Below are 13125 nucleotides of genomic sequence, written 5' to 3' on the forward strand. Positions count from 1 at the left end.
TTGTGGGTACCATGTTCTGGGATACGTAGGCCCTCACATGAACAGAGGCCGAGCCTACCAACCATGGTCAGGATTCCTTCACCACTGCTGCTACCCACCTCCCCACCCCCCGACCACCACCACCACCACCATCGTAGCAGTGCTCCCTTGTCACCAGGGATGTGCTGGGGGTTGACAGTTCTCTTCCCTAACTGCTCCAATGGAGATAACTGTGACAGCCCAGGCTGGGGTCAAAGGGAAGGTGAGCCAGGGCTGAGCTGTCATTACTCAGAAGGCTTCCCTCAGGTGTGCTTCATAGTCCAGCAGCACAGGGAGCCCATGGGCCTTAGCGGGTGGGAGGCTACCTTGCCCATAGCTGTGAGCTTGTGTTTCTGGACACAGGGCATTCATTCTGGCCCGTAACTGAGCATGGAAATGTTTTTCCTATCCCGTAGCCTCCAAACAGCCCAGCCACTGAAGTGTGATTGGAGAAACCCTTCTCTTCTTTCCCTTTGCATCAGGATAAGACAAGGAGTGTGCATGGGGCAGGCAGCATGGCTTCTGCAGGGCTGAGCTACTGTGGGTGGGTTGCAGAATGCTATTAAGCCTTCCCAAGTGAAGCATCTCCCATCATCTTGACTTCCTCCTCTACCATAGTCTCTTCCACCAAAGGGTGGAGAGTAGTACCAGTGGGCCTCCCTTTTGGAGACTTGGGGGCGCTCACCTCTTCATTGGACCCAGCTGTGTCTGTGATCATTCAGCCTCTCAGTCTTCCCTTTGCTCAGCACAACCACGTGGATGGGTCTGGATGTCTGTCAGTGCCTCCCTTGGGTGTACTGCTGTGGAAACGGAAACAGCTGGATGTGGAACAATACTAACAGGAGTCCAGCAGCTCCTGCACTAGTCTCTTCCGCTTCCCTTCCTTCTGCAAATAATCCAAACCGTGCCTGCTTGCCACACTAACCTAAAACCTTGCCCCTGGGAAAATTATGAGTAAGACTGAATGCCTCACCTGCTCTTTTCCTTATGGGTGCAGAAGAGCCTGGATCTACAATCAGGTAGACACTTGGACCATTGGCTTTGACTCTAACATCTCTGTTCTCCCTTCTGAGCCCCACAGCTCTGCCTTCAGAAGCTTCTGAAGGAAGGGAAACATGAGGTGAGGGAGACAACATAGACTAACATATAGAAATCCAAAGTCTATCCTGTGAACAAAATAATACGAAAAGTCTGTAGCCCTTGGTCTGAAATATTAGGGAAGAAGCTGGGGTGATTGCAAACTGAACCCCACCCCACTGGCAAGCAAAGGAAAACATTCGTCGAAAGTCTTATTCTGGTATAGAAAAATCAGCTGACATATAACCTGACTTGTGTTGAACAGTGTTGTCAGGTGAAGGAAACTACAAGAAGATCTAATACGCAGGCCTTAATTCTGACCAAGAAAGACTGGCTAATGACGTGGAAGTGACAAAACCTCTGGGAAAATAGTATAATCTGGAAGGAAATGCTGGTCTTAACAGTGTCTCCTATAAGAACTCTAGGATAGCAGGTTTCAAAAAGCCCGGAGGCCTGAGATCCTAACGAGGAGTGACATTGTTGGAACACGAGTGTATGTCAATATTAAATGCACTGCTTACCCAACCTTGTAGAAATATTAACTCTTCTCCTAGATGAAGCAGCAGGTTCAGAGAGGCTGTGTTCCTGGGAAGTTAGGGAGCTGAGATTCCAACCCAGTTGTGTTTCACTCTAAACTGCATGGTCTTTCCTATGACACTTCCCCAGCTCAAAAGTAGTGATGGTGGTGTGGAAACTCTCAAAAATGAGTACATTTTTCTGTAGTTTCTCATGTGGAAATAAAAGGTCGAGTACCTGAAGTAATAATTACATGGTGAGCTAAGACTTCACTAGAAAACTGGGAAAGAGGGGCAGGGATAAATGAGTTTGGATTAATAGACACACACTATGTGTGTGCATGTGTGCTCGGTTGTGTCCAACTCTTTGCCACCCTGTGGACTGTATAGCCCACCAGGCTCCTTTGTGCATGGGATTTTTTGGGCAAGAATATTGGAGTGGGTTGCCATTTCTTCCTCGGGATTTTCCCAACACAGGGATCGAACTGGTGTCTCTTGCATCTCCTGCATTGGCAGGCAGATTCTTTACCACTGAGCCACCTGGGAAGCCCATAACAGATACACACTACTACATATAAAATAGATCAACTATATTCAATATCTTGTTATAAACTATAATGGAAAATAATCTGAAAAAATATATATGTATGTGTGTGTATGTTGTTATTCAGTCACTCAGTTGTGTCTGACTCTTTGTGACCCCAGGGACTGCAGCCCACCAGGCTTCTCTGTCCATGGGATTTCCCAGGCAAGGATACTGGAGTGGGTTGCTGTTTATTTCTCCGTGTGTGCGTGTATGTGTGTGTGAATCACTTTGCTATATACTTGAAACTAACACAACATTGTAAATCAACTATACATCAATAAAAGGGGAACTCCCTGGTGGTCCAGTGGCTGAGACTCTGCACTCCCAATGCAAGGGACCCCAGTTTGATCGATCCCTGGTCAGGGAACTAGATCCCATCTGCTGCAGTTAGGAATTTGCATGCCATAACTAAGGCCCAGCATAGCCAAATCATTTTTTTTTTAACTATAATTAATAAAATAAAAACAGGAAAAAAACAAACATAACCAAGAATAAATGCGAATTTTCTGAGCACATAAGAATGATATCAGAACTTCCCTGGAGATCCAATGGTTAGGACTCCACACTTCCACTGTAGGGGGTAGGGGTTCCATCTCTGCTGGGGGAACTAAGATCCCACAAGCCCCATGGAGCAGCCAAAAAAATAAAGATATCAGGGAGGACGAATTACAGAGTTAGTAATAATGGGCGCACACTTCCCCATCACCCCGCCCCTCCCAATAAATGCTAGGAACAGTAAAGTATGTGGCTTTTCAAGCCCTTGGGTATTCACCTGCGTTCAGGGCTCACTGGGAAACTGTGGTTGTGAGAAAACAAGAACCCTGGGCTTCAGCTGAGAAGGAGCTTTAATTCAACTAAATAGTTTACCACCCCCTCCATGAAATGCTCTCACCTGGCTGAGACACAGGTTTTTCTTGGTTCTCCTCTGGCTCACTGACCATGTCTTTTCAATTTCCTCTTTTGGTTCCTCCTCATGTCCACAGCTTCTCAACATCAGAATGTCCCAGGGTGTAGTGCTTGTCAACTCCTTTTCTCTACATTCAATCATGGGGTAATGGTGAACACTGTCAAAACTTCAAATACCATCCATTACACTGACTTAATGTACAATTACCCCTCATCTCCTCTAGGTTCTTATATCAACACCCCTTCCCAACATCCCACACCCAATTCCTCAGCAAGTTTTATTGCCCCTGACTTTCAAATCTACCTAGAATATAACCATTTCTCCCAGTTTTACCCACTCCCACCCAAGTCTAAAGTCTCGCAATGGGGTGGGAAGACCTGCTTTGCTTTATACAAATTTAAGGTGAAGAGCTTTGTGCTAGAGTTAAGAGACTGGGTTTGATTCTCACTCTGTCCCTTTCAAGCCATGTATTTGGTTATGTTACTTCTCCTCTCTGAGTCTTAACTTTATCAGTTTGGGCTTCCCTGGTGGCTCAGTGGTAAAGAATCCATCTGCCAATGCAGGAGATGCAAGAGACTCTGTTTCAATCCTTGGGTCTCAACCCAGGGATCCTCTGGAGAAGGAAATGGCGATCCACTCCAGTATTCTTGCCTGGAAAATTTCATGGACAGAGGCACAGTCCTGGAAGGCTACATACAGTCCATGGGGTCGCAAAGAGTCAGAGACGGCTGTGCAACTGAATACACATACATCTTCACATAGTATCTGGCACATTCAATTTGCAGGCAAGATGAAGAGGGGGAAGTGACAGGAAATTACCCAAATCAAGGGCCACAATAGTCTCCCTTTATGCAGAGCTCCGAGAAGGCGATGGCACCCCACTCCAATACTCTTGCCTGGAAAATCCCATGCATGGAGGAGCCTGGTGGGCTGCAGTCCATGGGGTCACTAAGAGTCGGGCACGACTGAGCAACTTCACTTTCACTTTTCACTTGCATGCATTGGAGAAGGAAATGGCAACCCACTCCAGTGTTCTTGCCTGGAGAATCCCAGGGACGGGAGAGCCTGATGGGCTGCTGTCTATGGGGTTGCACAGAGTCGGAACACGACTGAAGCGACTTAGCAGCAGTAGCAGCAGCATGCAGAGCTACTGCAGGCCTGTAATTCTGTTATTAAGGTCAGGGGCAAGCTGCAGGCAAGGTTTGAAACAACAGCCTGTGTTCTACCATGGTGAGCCTAAGGGAGGACATCTCCCAAAATGGAGATTACTCATGGCACCTCCTGAAAAGAAATTCTACCAACCAGAAATGTCCAGCCCCAGAGGTCAGTACTTTGTGAATCTGTGCTGACCTTGCTGCCGCTAGAAGTGTCTAAGCAGGGACTTCCCTGTGGTCCAGTGGCTAAGACTTCGCACTCCCAATGCAGGGGGCCCAGATTCCATCCCTGGTCAGGGAACTAGACACAATGAAGACAGAAGATCTCAACAAAGATCTCAACTAAGACCCAGTGCAGCCAAATTATATATCTATATCTTTAAAGTAAGCGGACATTGGAAACTATATAAAAAGGTAATTTCTTACATCAAAGGCATTTGAACTAATAATTTTGGATGACTTTTCAACTCTAATATTCCAAACTTCCGTGATCGATGAGCAAGACCTGAGTTTCCCAGATAAATACCTCCTTTCCCTTATCCTCGGAAGACTTCCTGAGCTCAGGTCTGAAAGTCTGGCCAGCTGTTAAATGTTCTGTCATTTACAGAACAAGCTTCAGGTCCAGACACTTTCTTCCCGGGAAGATTGAGAGTATTACGGAGTCTCCATGAGGCTCCAGAGGGGCCACCAGATGGCACTCTAGAACCTACTGCAAGATCAACTTCCTTCCTCTTCCTCTAAGTCTTCCCGGCAGCCGGGCCCGCTCCGGGCGGGACCAGAGGGCTGAGGCATATCAGCTTCCCCCTGGGGTTCCCCGACTTCAGAGGTGGCCGAGCATTAGGCGGAGCATAGAACCGAGTAGCAGCAGGGGCTTCCAGCCGGCTTGGACAGGCCTGGGTGTGAGGAGACCGGAGCCAGGTCCCTCGGCTGGGGAATGGCGCTCGGTCAGCGGATCCCGCAGCGGGTTGGCAGAGCTAGTGCCTGTCTGAGGGTCATTCTCACTCTGGCTTCCAGAGCTACACAAATGTTTCTCCTCCAAGGGGCGCCCCAGAGTCACTCCCGATTGGTTGTGTAAGTCCAGGAGTTAAACTTTCAGCCAATGAAAAAGGGCATGGCGAGTGACGCACGGAAACGTCACGGGAATTCCCCCCTCCCGGGGGCGGTAAAGGGGCTTTCCCGGCTGCAGTCCTGGTGGTGGGAGAGGTGTCGCGACCCGTCCGAGGTGGGTCCGGCCGGGAGAGAATCCTGAACCGGAGCCGCCGCCGCGGTGAGTGGCCGGGTTCAGACCCCTGGGTGGTGGGACACCGGCAAGGGTGGGAGGAGGGTCCTTAGCTGACCGAGCCCTAGAGCTGAAGAGCGGCATCTGCGCATTCAGAGAGCGCGTATACGAACATGACACGCGGATACACATCGATATCCTTGTACAAAGACACGGGGCGTACGTCCATCTACACGTATGCCCGCAGATGCACAGGATCGTCCATGCACTCAGACTCGCACACACATGCATACGCAAAGCACACTCACCCGTGCACAAGTGCCTGGACACACACCCTCCACGCAGAAACTCAACGACAGGTTCACCTGTGCCCTCAGATACATGCTGACATGTGTCCACACTAATAAGTTTAAGGACTCTCACCTGTACACGCATGTTCACGTCATGCACACAATGCGCAAGCACATGGGCTGAAACATAGACACCTGTGATGTACCTATGTTACATACGGCCATGGGACAGGGGCGGGGGAGGTGCACCCAAAGCAGGTGCGGTGTGGGAATCAACGACTGTTGAGATTTTCGGGAAGAGAGAATGGAGGTGCCCATCCCAACACCCCCTCTGGCCCCTTGGCCTCAGAGACTGCTTCTCGGGACAGAACCCCGGGGCCCTCTACTCGGAAGAGCCCCCACCTACAGGCCTTCGGGGAGGAGGCCTTCCTACAGCAGGAATGTCCCCCCAAAACCCCCCGGGGTGAATCAGCCGTGGCCTCCCTGAGGGTAGAAAATCCCAAGGTTGCTCCAGGACGGGGGAGGGGAAGGGGGAGAGGAGGGGCCGGGCCCCGGACTAGGAGCTTCCTCCGGCCTTGAAAGACCCCCAGTCCCCGGCGCCGGCCCTGGAGAGAGGGGGGGGGGCCCCCAACCCCGCGGGGCCTTCCCTGGGTCTGATTGCCCCTCTGCTTGCAGAGACGCTGCCGGCGCCCTCTGGCCAGCGAGAGGACCTCACGCCCCTCCCGCCAGGGGGCGTGGCCAGTGGCGTCATTTCCAGGCCCGCCCCCCTGGCCCCTCCTCCCCCTGGTATTTTCGGGACTTTCCTAAGCTGTTCTAACTTTCCTGCCCCTTCCCCGGCCTGGCCCAGCCCAGCTCCGGATCTCGCCCTCCACCGGATCCTGCCCGCCACACCCGGACGGGTAGCTGGAGGAGATCGGACCCTCCCCTAAATTTGGGCCCCCCTCTCCCCCCAACTCCCGTCCTGATCTGTCTCTCCCTACACCCGCCACTCCTCCCCACCTAAGGCGGGCGCCTGAAACTCTGGGAAACAGAACCCGGCCGAAGCCACCGGACAGAGCCGGGCCTAGCCCAGAGTCATGGACAGTTGCTACGACCCAGTGAGTCACGCCGCCTGGCTCCAAAGCCTGCCGGCCACCCCCTGTGCCTGTCTGCTTGTTTGCCTGCCTGTCCTAGTCCCTTCTACTCCCTTACACCTCTAATGTCCTCAGATTATTTCACCCTGCCTGTCAGTCACTCTCTGCAAACTGCTTTCAGTAGGAGCTTTTTTATGGGCCTGCCTAGGAGAGGGGGTGATTGCTAATGCTTTAGAGAGCTGAGAGGTGGGGGGTTCTGGGGGTGGCTCAGAATCAGCTGCCATCCCAGTCTGTCTCCATACCAGGGTCTGGATGGCATCATTGAATATGATGATTTCAAATTCAACCCGTCCATTGTGGAGCCCAAGGAGCCAGCCCCAGAGACAGGTTAATAAGTCCCCTGACCTGCCCTTGTCTTGGAGGGAGGGGGAGGGAGGAGGAGGGAGGAGCATGTGGTGTGTGCCCTCTGTCTTGGGAATGGGCTCAAAGGTCCTGGCTCAGCAAGGCTCCTCTGTCCCCAGCTGATGGTCCCTACCTGGTGATCGTGGAACAGCCTAAGCAGGTGAGCAAGTAGAAGGGATGGTGTGGGATGGCTTCAGCTTTGGGGGCAAGTGGGACAGTTGTAGCTGGCTGGCCACAGGGAGGGTAACTATCACAGAGCCACTTCAGGTTGGGATCGTTAGCAGCTGCTGATCACAGTGGCATTATGGTGATTCAGGATACACACGTCTAGTCATTATGGTCACTGCTGGCTGGGGATATGGCTGGTGAGGGGGGATGTTTCTCCTGGTCACAATGTCACTCTGCCCTGGCACCTTCAGCGAGGCTTCCGATTTCGATATGGCTGTGAAGGCCCTTCCCATGGAGGACTGCCAGGAGCCTCTAGCGAGAAGGGCCGGAAGACTTATCCCACTGTCAAGGTGAGCCAGAGTGGTGCTGGAGGGTGGGCTAGTGGACAGTGTGTCCATGGGCATTACTGACAGCCCTCACCCCTCACAGATCTGTAACTACGAGGGACCTGCCAAGATTGAGGTGGACCTGGTAACACACAGTGACCCGCCTCGTGCCCATGCCCACAGTCTGGTGGGCAAACAGTGCTCGGAGCTGGGGGTCTGCGCAGTGTCTGTGGGGCCCAAGGACATGACTGCCCAGTAGGTGTCCGGTGCCCCCTACCCTGGTCCCCACTGGTGTGCCCCTTCATCGCTTGCCAGTCCTAGGTCCCAGCCCACCTTTGTGAGCTTAGCATCTGACCAAGGGGAAAGACTCTGGTTGGCCCCAGAACCCAGGGCCCCAAGTAAAAACTAGAAAAGCTTCCTAGAGGAAGTAGAGCAGGGCCAAGCCTTGGCAGTGGGGAGGGTGCCTCAGGAGGAAAGAACTGCCTGCAAGGCCCCTGACTTCTCCCTGCCCCCACACAGATTTAACAACCTGGGTGTCCTCCATGTGACCAAAAAGAACATGATGGAGATTATGATACAAAAACTTCAGAGGCAGCGTCTTCGCTCCAGGCCCCAGGGCCTTACGGGTATGGGGGATATGGAGGGAGTCATGGGAGGTGGTCATGGAAGGAATAGAGGAGGAGTCCAGGGGTCACATGTATGCCCACTGTCCAGAGGCTGAGCGTCGAGAGCTGGAGCAGGAGGCCAAGGAACTGAAGAAGGTGATGGATCTGAGCATTGTGCGACTGCGCTTTTCTGCCTTCCTTCGAGCCAGTGATGGCTCCTTCTCTCTGCCCCTGAAGCCAGTTATCTCCCAGCCCATACATGACAGCAGTGAGTATCCTGACCACCTGGGGTGCTGGGTCTGGGTGCCACAGGTAGTGTGGAGGGCAGCCTCGAACTGTGGATTTGAACTTGGCCCCACCATGTATGAGCTGAGTGATCTTGAGGAAGTCACGTCCCCTCTCTGAGTAAATGAAGATACTGGCAGTTCCTGTGTCTCTTGGGGTTGTTAAAATACAAAGCACCTGGCTCCCTAGTTGGGGCCATGGCTATTGTATCATCTCAAGTAACTGATATGCCATCTCCATAGAGTCTCCTGGAGCCTCAAACCTGAAGATTTCTCGAATGGACAAGACAGCTGGCTCTGTGCGGGGTGGAGATGAGGTTTATCTGCTCTGTGACAAGGTGCAGAAAGGTGAGGCTGGAGCCCAGGCTGGGAGCTAGCGATGGGTATCAAGCTTGGGGAACAACACAGCTTCAGGACAAATGGCCCTATAGATTCAATTTTCCCTGTAGATGACATTGAGGTTCGGTTCTACGAGGATGATGAGAATGGATGGCAGGCCTTTGGGGACTTCTCTCCCACAGATGTTCACAAACAGGTACCCTAGGGCCAGGGCTGGGGCTGGGCTCAAATTAAGTCAAGACCTTAATGACACCTATGTCCTCCTTCCCCCTAGTATGCCATTGTGTTCCGGACACCTCCCTATCACAAGATGAAGATTGAGCGTCCTGTAACCGTGTTCCTGCAACTGAAACGCAAGCGTGGGGGGGACGTCTCTGACTCCAAACAGTTCACCTATTATCCTCTGGTAGAAGGTGGAGCTGGGCTGAAGATCCCAGGGGGGCTGGAGACGGGGGCTTGACTGGAGGGTCCCAAGAACTAGATCAGGGGACCCATGAGTGAAATCAGGAGTAGGGAATGTCCCAGAAAGAGGTGGCCCTAGGAGCCAGCCTGAGGGTTTTTGGGGGAAAGGCCATTACCAGAGTGGGACAGGGCTCTTGAGGCTGGTGCGAGTTGGGGTTTTAACATCTCATTTCCCTCTACCCCTAGACAAGGAGGAGGTGCAGCGGAAGCGGAGGAAAGCCTTGCCCACCTTCTCCCAGCCCTTTGGGGGTGGCTCCCACATGGGTGGAGGCTCTGGGGGCTCGGCTGGGGGTTATGGAGGAGCTGGAGGAGGAGGTGAGGTGGTGCTGGTGGCAGGAAGGGCAATGGAGGAGGATGGGATAAAGGGGAGAAAAGTTGTGGGGAAGAAATCTGGGAGAGTCCTCCTGGTGCCCTCTCCCCACAGTCCTGCCTGTATCCACAGGTGGCAGCCTCGGCTTTTTCCCCTCCTCCTTGGCCTACAGCCCCTACCAGTCGGGCGCGGCCCCAATGGGCTGCTACCCGGGAGGCGGGGGTGGGGCGCAGATGGCCGCCGAGACGCCTAGTGTGGATGCTGGGGAGGAAGCAGCAGAGCCGAGCGCGCCCCCCGGGACGCCCCAGCGCGAACAGCAAACCCCGGAGCTGCTGCATCGAGGTATGACCTCGGGAATCCCAGCGGTCGGGACGCTGTGGGTGGGGACCTAGTCCACACCCACGCCCCCTGTCACCTCCAGCCCGGGAGTACAACGCACGCCTGTTCGGCCTGGCGCAGCGCAGCGCTCGAGCCTTGCTGGACTACGGCGTCACGGCGGACGCACGCTCGCTGCTGGCGGGACAGCGCCACCTGCTGACTGCACAGGATGAGAACGGAGACACGTAGGTGGGCGGGAGAGCGGGCGGGGACCAGGGCTCCGCGCGCCGGTGGAAGGTCGTGGGCTGTGGGGCAGGAAAGGAACCTATAGAGCCAGGGTTCCGGAGTTAGGCAGACCCAGTTTCAAGTTCGGCCTCGCTACGCTCTAGCTCTGTTCAAGATACTTAAATCTCTGTAGACTTTAGTTTTGTCGATTGCTTAAGGGGCACAGTAATAGTACGCACTTACCGCAAAAGGTGCGCGGAAGGATTTACTTTCGTGGGCTGGAGAGATTATGGAGGTGGTGGTGTTTTGAGAGTAAAGCATAACGAGTTGCTGAGCTTCCTAAGCCAGAGTCTCACCCCCCTCAATCCCTAGGCCACTGCACTTGGCCATCATCCACGGGCAGACCACCGTCATTGAGCAGATAGCCCACGTCATCTACCACGCCCCACACCTCGGCGTGGTTAATATCACCAATCACTTGCACCAGGTGAGGGGCCTCTATTGGTGAGGGGGAGGGGTTGGAAGTCAGGTGGGTGAGGCAAGGAGCGGGCCTGGCTCACCCTGCCTGCCTCCCCCAGACGCCCCTGCACCTGGCAGTGATCACGGGGCAGACGAAGGTGGTGAGCTTCCTGCTGCAGGTGGGCGCAGACCCAGCACTGCTGGATCGGCATGGAGACTCAGCAGTGCACCTGGCACTCCGGGCAGGTGCCAGCGCCCCCGACATGCTGTGCGCCCTGCTGCGGAGTGGGGTTCCTGCCATGCCCCAACTGCTGCATGTACCCGACTTCGAAGGTGAGTTCATCACCTCATCTGAACCAGCGGGCAAGAGTGGGCACCAGGGAGAGGATCTGGGGAGTGCCTACAGTGGACGTGAGGTGTGGAGGTCAGCTGGTCAAGGGCTCACATTAGGGGCACAGCTGCAGGCTGAATACCCTGTGTCACTAGGGCTATACCCAGTCCACCTGGCAGTCCGTGCCCGAAGCCCCGAATGCCTCGATCTGCTGGTGGAGAGTGGGGCTGAAGTGGAGGCTGCAGAGCGGCAGGGGGGCCGGACAGCCCTGCATCTAGCCACAGAGATGGAGGAGCTGGGGTTGGTCACCCATCTCGTCACCAAGGTGGGACTGAGGACTGTGGAAGATGTGGAGCCAAGGGCTGGGGATGGTGAAGGTGTCGGGGGAGGCCCAGCGGATCAGTCAGTGCTGTGACCAACCACTCCCTCACACCCCACAGCTCCGGGCCAACGTGAATGCCCGCACCTTTGCGGGAAACACACCCCTACACTTGGCAGCTGGACTGGGATCCCCAACCCTCACCCGCCTCCTTCTGAAGGCTGGTCAGTCCCACCCTCAGGGGCTTATGAACAGGGCTGAGGGGGGAAAGGGGGCGCCTCCCAATCCCCCAATCCCCCACTTTGCAGTCCTTAATGTGGGCTCCAAGGGAGCCTCCCTGTGACTATCTCCTTGCCCCAGGTGCTGACGTCCACGCAGAGAACGAGGAGCCCCTGTGCCCACTGCCTTCGCCTCCCACCTCTGGTAGTGACTCAGATTCCGAGAGCCCTGAGAGGGACACCCGAGGCAGCTTCCGGGGCCACACACCTCTTGACCTCACTCGCAGCAGCAAGGTGAGGCCAGCCCCGGACTAGCAGTACCAGGGGATGGGGCATCTGGGCTTGTAGATGGGGTCCTGAGTAGCTGGTACTGGGGGTCAAGGACTGTGATGGGAGGTAGTCAAGGCTGAGGCTGTCTCCCCAGGTGAAGACCTTGCTGCTAAATGCTGCTCAGGACACCATGGCGCCGCCGCTGACCCCGCCCAGCCCTGCAGGTGAGGAGCTCTCCCCACCCACTGCCAGACCCCTGACCCCTGCTCACAGCGGTCTCTTGTCCTTCGGGACCACTGAAGGAGGTCTCCCTTTCTCCATCCCCGTCCTCCATCCATTGCCCCAGTGGCCCCGCCTGCACTATCAATCAGGTTGCCTTGAGATAAAGGTGACATTTGGGTGTCTTTGCCATCTCTGAGGGTAACTAACATGTTTATGTGTGTGTCCCCTTCAGGGCCAGAGATACCCCTTGAAGATACAGTCCTACAGAACCTGGAGCATCTGCTTGATGGGCCAGGAGCCCAGGGCAGCTGGGTGGAGCTGGCAGAACGGCTGGGGTTGCGCAGTCTGGTGGACACGTATCGAAGGACAGCCTCGCCCAGTGGCAGCCTCCTGCGCAGTTACCAGGTCGGTCAGGCCCCTGCCCATGCTCCATGCCCCAGTCTCAGATCTCTGGTGCTTCCTCCGGGATCCCACACCCTAACCACAACTCCTGGTTCATGCTTCCTCCTTCTCCTCAGCTGGCTGGTGGCGACTGGACGGGCCTGCTGAATGCTCTGTCTGACATGGGCCTGGAGGAGGGGGTGAGGCTGCTGAAGGGTCCAGAGACCCAGGAAAAGCTGCCCAGCACAGGTAAAGGGACCGTAACTGAGAGGTGGATCTGGGCTTGGAGGGTGGGAGGCCTAAGGCCTGACTCTTTCCTGCTCCCTTTCCCGTGTCCACTCCCCCAGCAGAGGTGAAGGAGGACAGTGCCTATGGGAGCCAGTCGGTGGAACAGGAAACAGAGAAGCTGGGCCCACCCCCTGAGCCACCAGGAGGGCTCTGCCACGGGCGGCCCCAGCCTCAGGTGCACTGAACCACTCCCCACCCACCAGCCCCTTCCAGGATCCCTCTGTACAGTGCCCCTGCCTGTTCCAGTTCTTATTTAACACCCCGTGCCCACCCTTCAGTTGGGGCAAATAAAAGATTCTCATGAGAAAGGGAGGGGGCCTGGCCTCCTCCCCAACTTACAGCAGCCCCTGATGTGTGTG

The 13125-nt window shown here is 54.9% G+C and overlaps 1 protein-coding gene and 1 long non-coding RNA gene across 5 annotated transcripts in view; one reads left to right on the forward strand and one right to left on the reverse strand.

The window, feature by feature from the left end:
• Nucleotides 1-9888, reverse strand: part of LOC132343951 (uncharacterized) — a 27099-nt gene extending 17211 nt beyond the window's left edge. Inside the window, exons 1-2 of the long non-coding RNA XR_009492987.1 lie at nt 992-9888; nt 704-818 (exon numbers count right to left, since the gene is read on the reverse strand). This is a non-coding gene — a long non-coding RNA (uncharacterized lncRNA). The remainder of the gene's footprint in view (nt 1-703; nt 819-991) is intronic.
• On the forward strand, nt 5426-13109 carry NFKB2 (nuclear factor kappa B subunit 2). Of its 4 annotated transcripts, none has more exons than XM_024985643.2 (23): nt 5426-5524; nt 6771-6863; nt 7145-7226; nt 7361-7401; nt 7661-7759; nt 7839-7990; nt 8255-8361; nt 8450-8608; nt 8868-8972; nt 9074-9159; nt 9238-9376; nt 9612-9740; nt 9868-10077; nt 10157-10298; nt 10651-10765; nt 10857-11070; nt 11224-11393; nt 11509-11611; nt 11748-11899; nt 12030-12099; nt 12330-12502; nt 12616-12727; nt 12826-13109. In XM_024985643.2, exons 2-23 carry the CDS (start codon nt 6843-6845, stop codon nt 12948-12950), a joined length of 2706 nt encoding a protein of 901 aa, XP_024841411.1. In that variant the 5' UTR covers nt 5426-5524; nt 6771-6842; the 3' UTR covers nt 12951-13109.
• The last annotated feature ends 16 nt before the right edge of the window (nt 13110-13125 follow it).

Source organism: Bos taurus, chromosome 26 (genome assembly GCF_002263795.3).
Source record: "Bos taurus isolate L1 Dominette 01449 registration number 42190680 breed Hereford chromosome 26, ARS-UCD2.0, whole genome shotgun sequence".
In the NCBI taxonomy this organism is placed as follows: Eukaryota; Metazoa; Chordata; class Mammalia; order Artiodactyla; family Bovidae; genus Bos; species Bos taurus.

Excerpts from the sequence above, each read along its gene's own strand:
- NFKB2 (XM_024985643.2), top strand. The coding sequence starts at position 6,843 with ATGGACAGTTGCTACGACCCA. Across the intron at positions 12,100-12,329 it reads GACCCCGCCCAGCCCTGCAG|GGCCAGAGATACCCCTTGAA; the intron begins GTGAGGAGCTCT and ends TGTCCCCTTCAG. Across the intron at positions 12,728-12,825 it reads GGAAAAGCTGCCCAGCACAG|CAGAGGTGAAGGAGGACAGT; the intron begins GTAAAGGGACCG and ends CCACTCCCCCAG.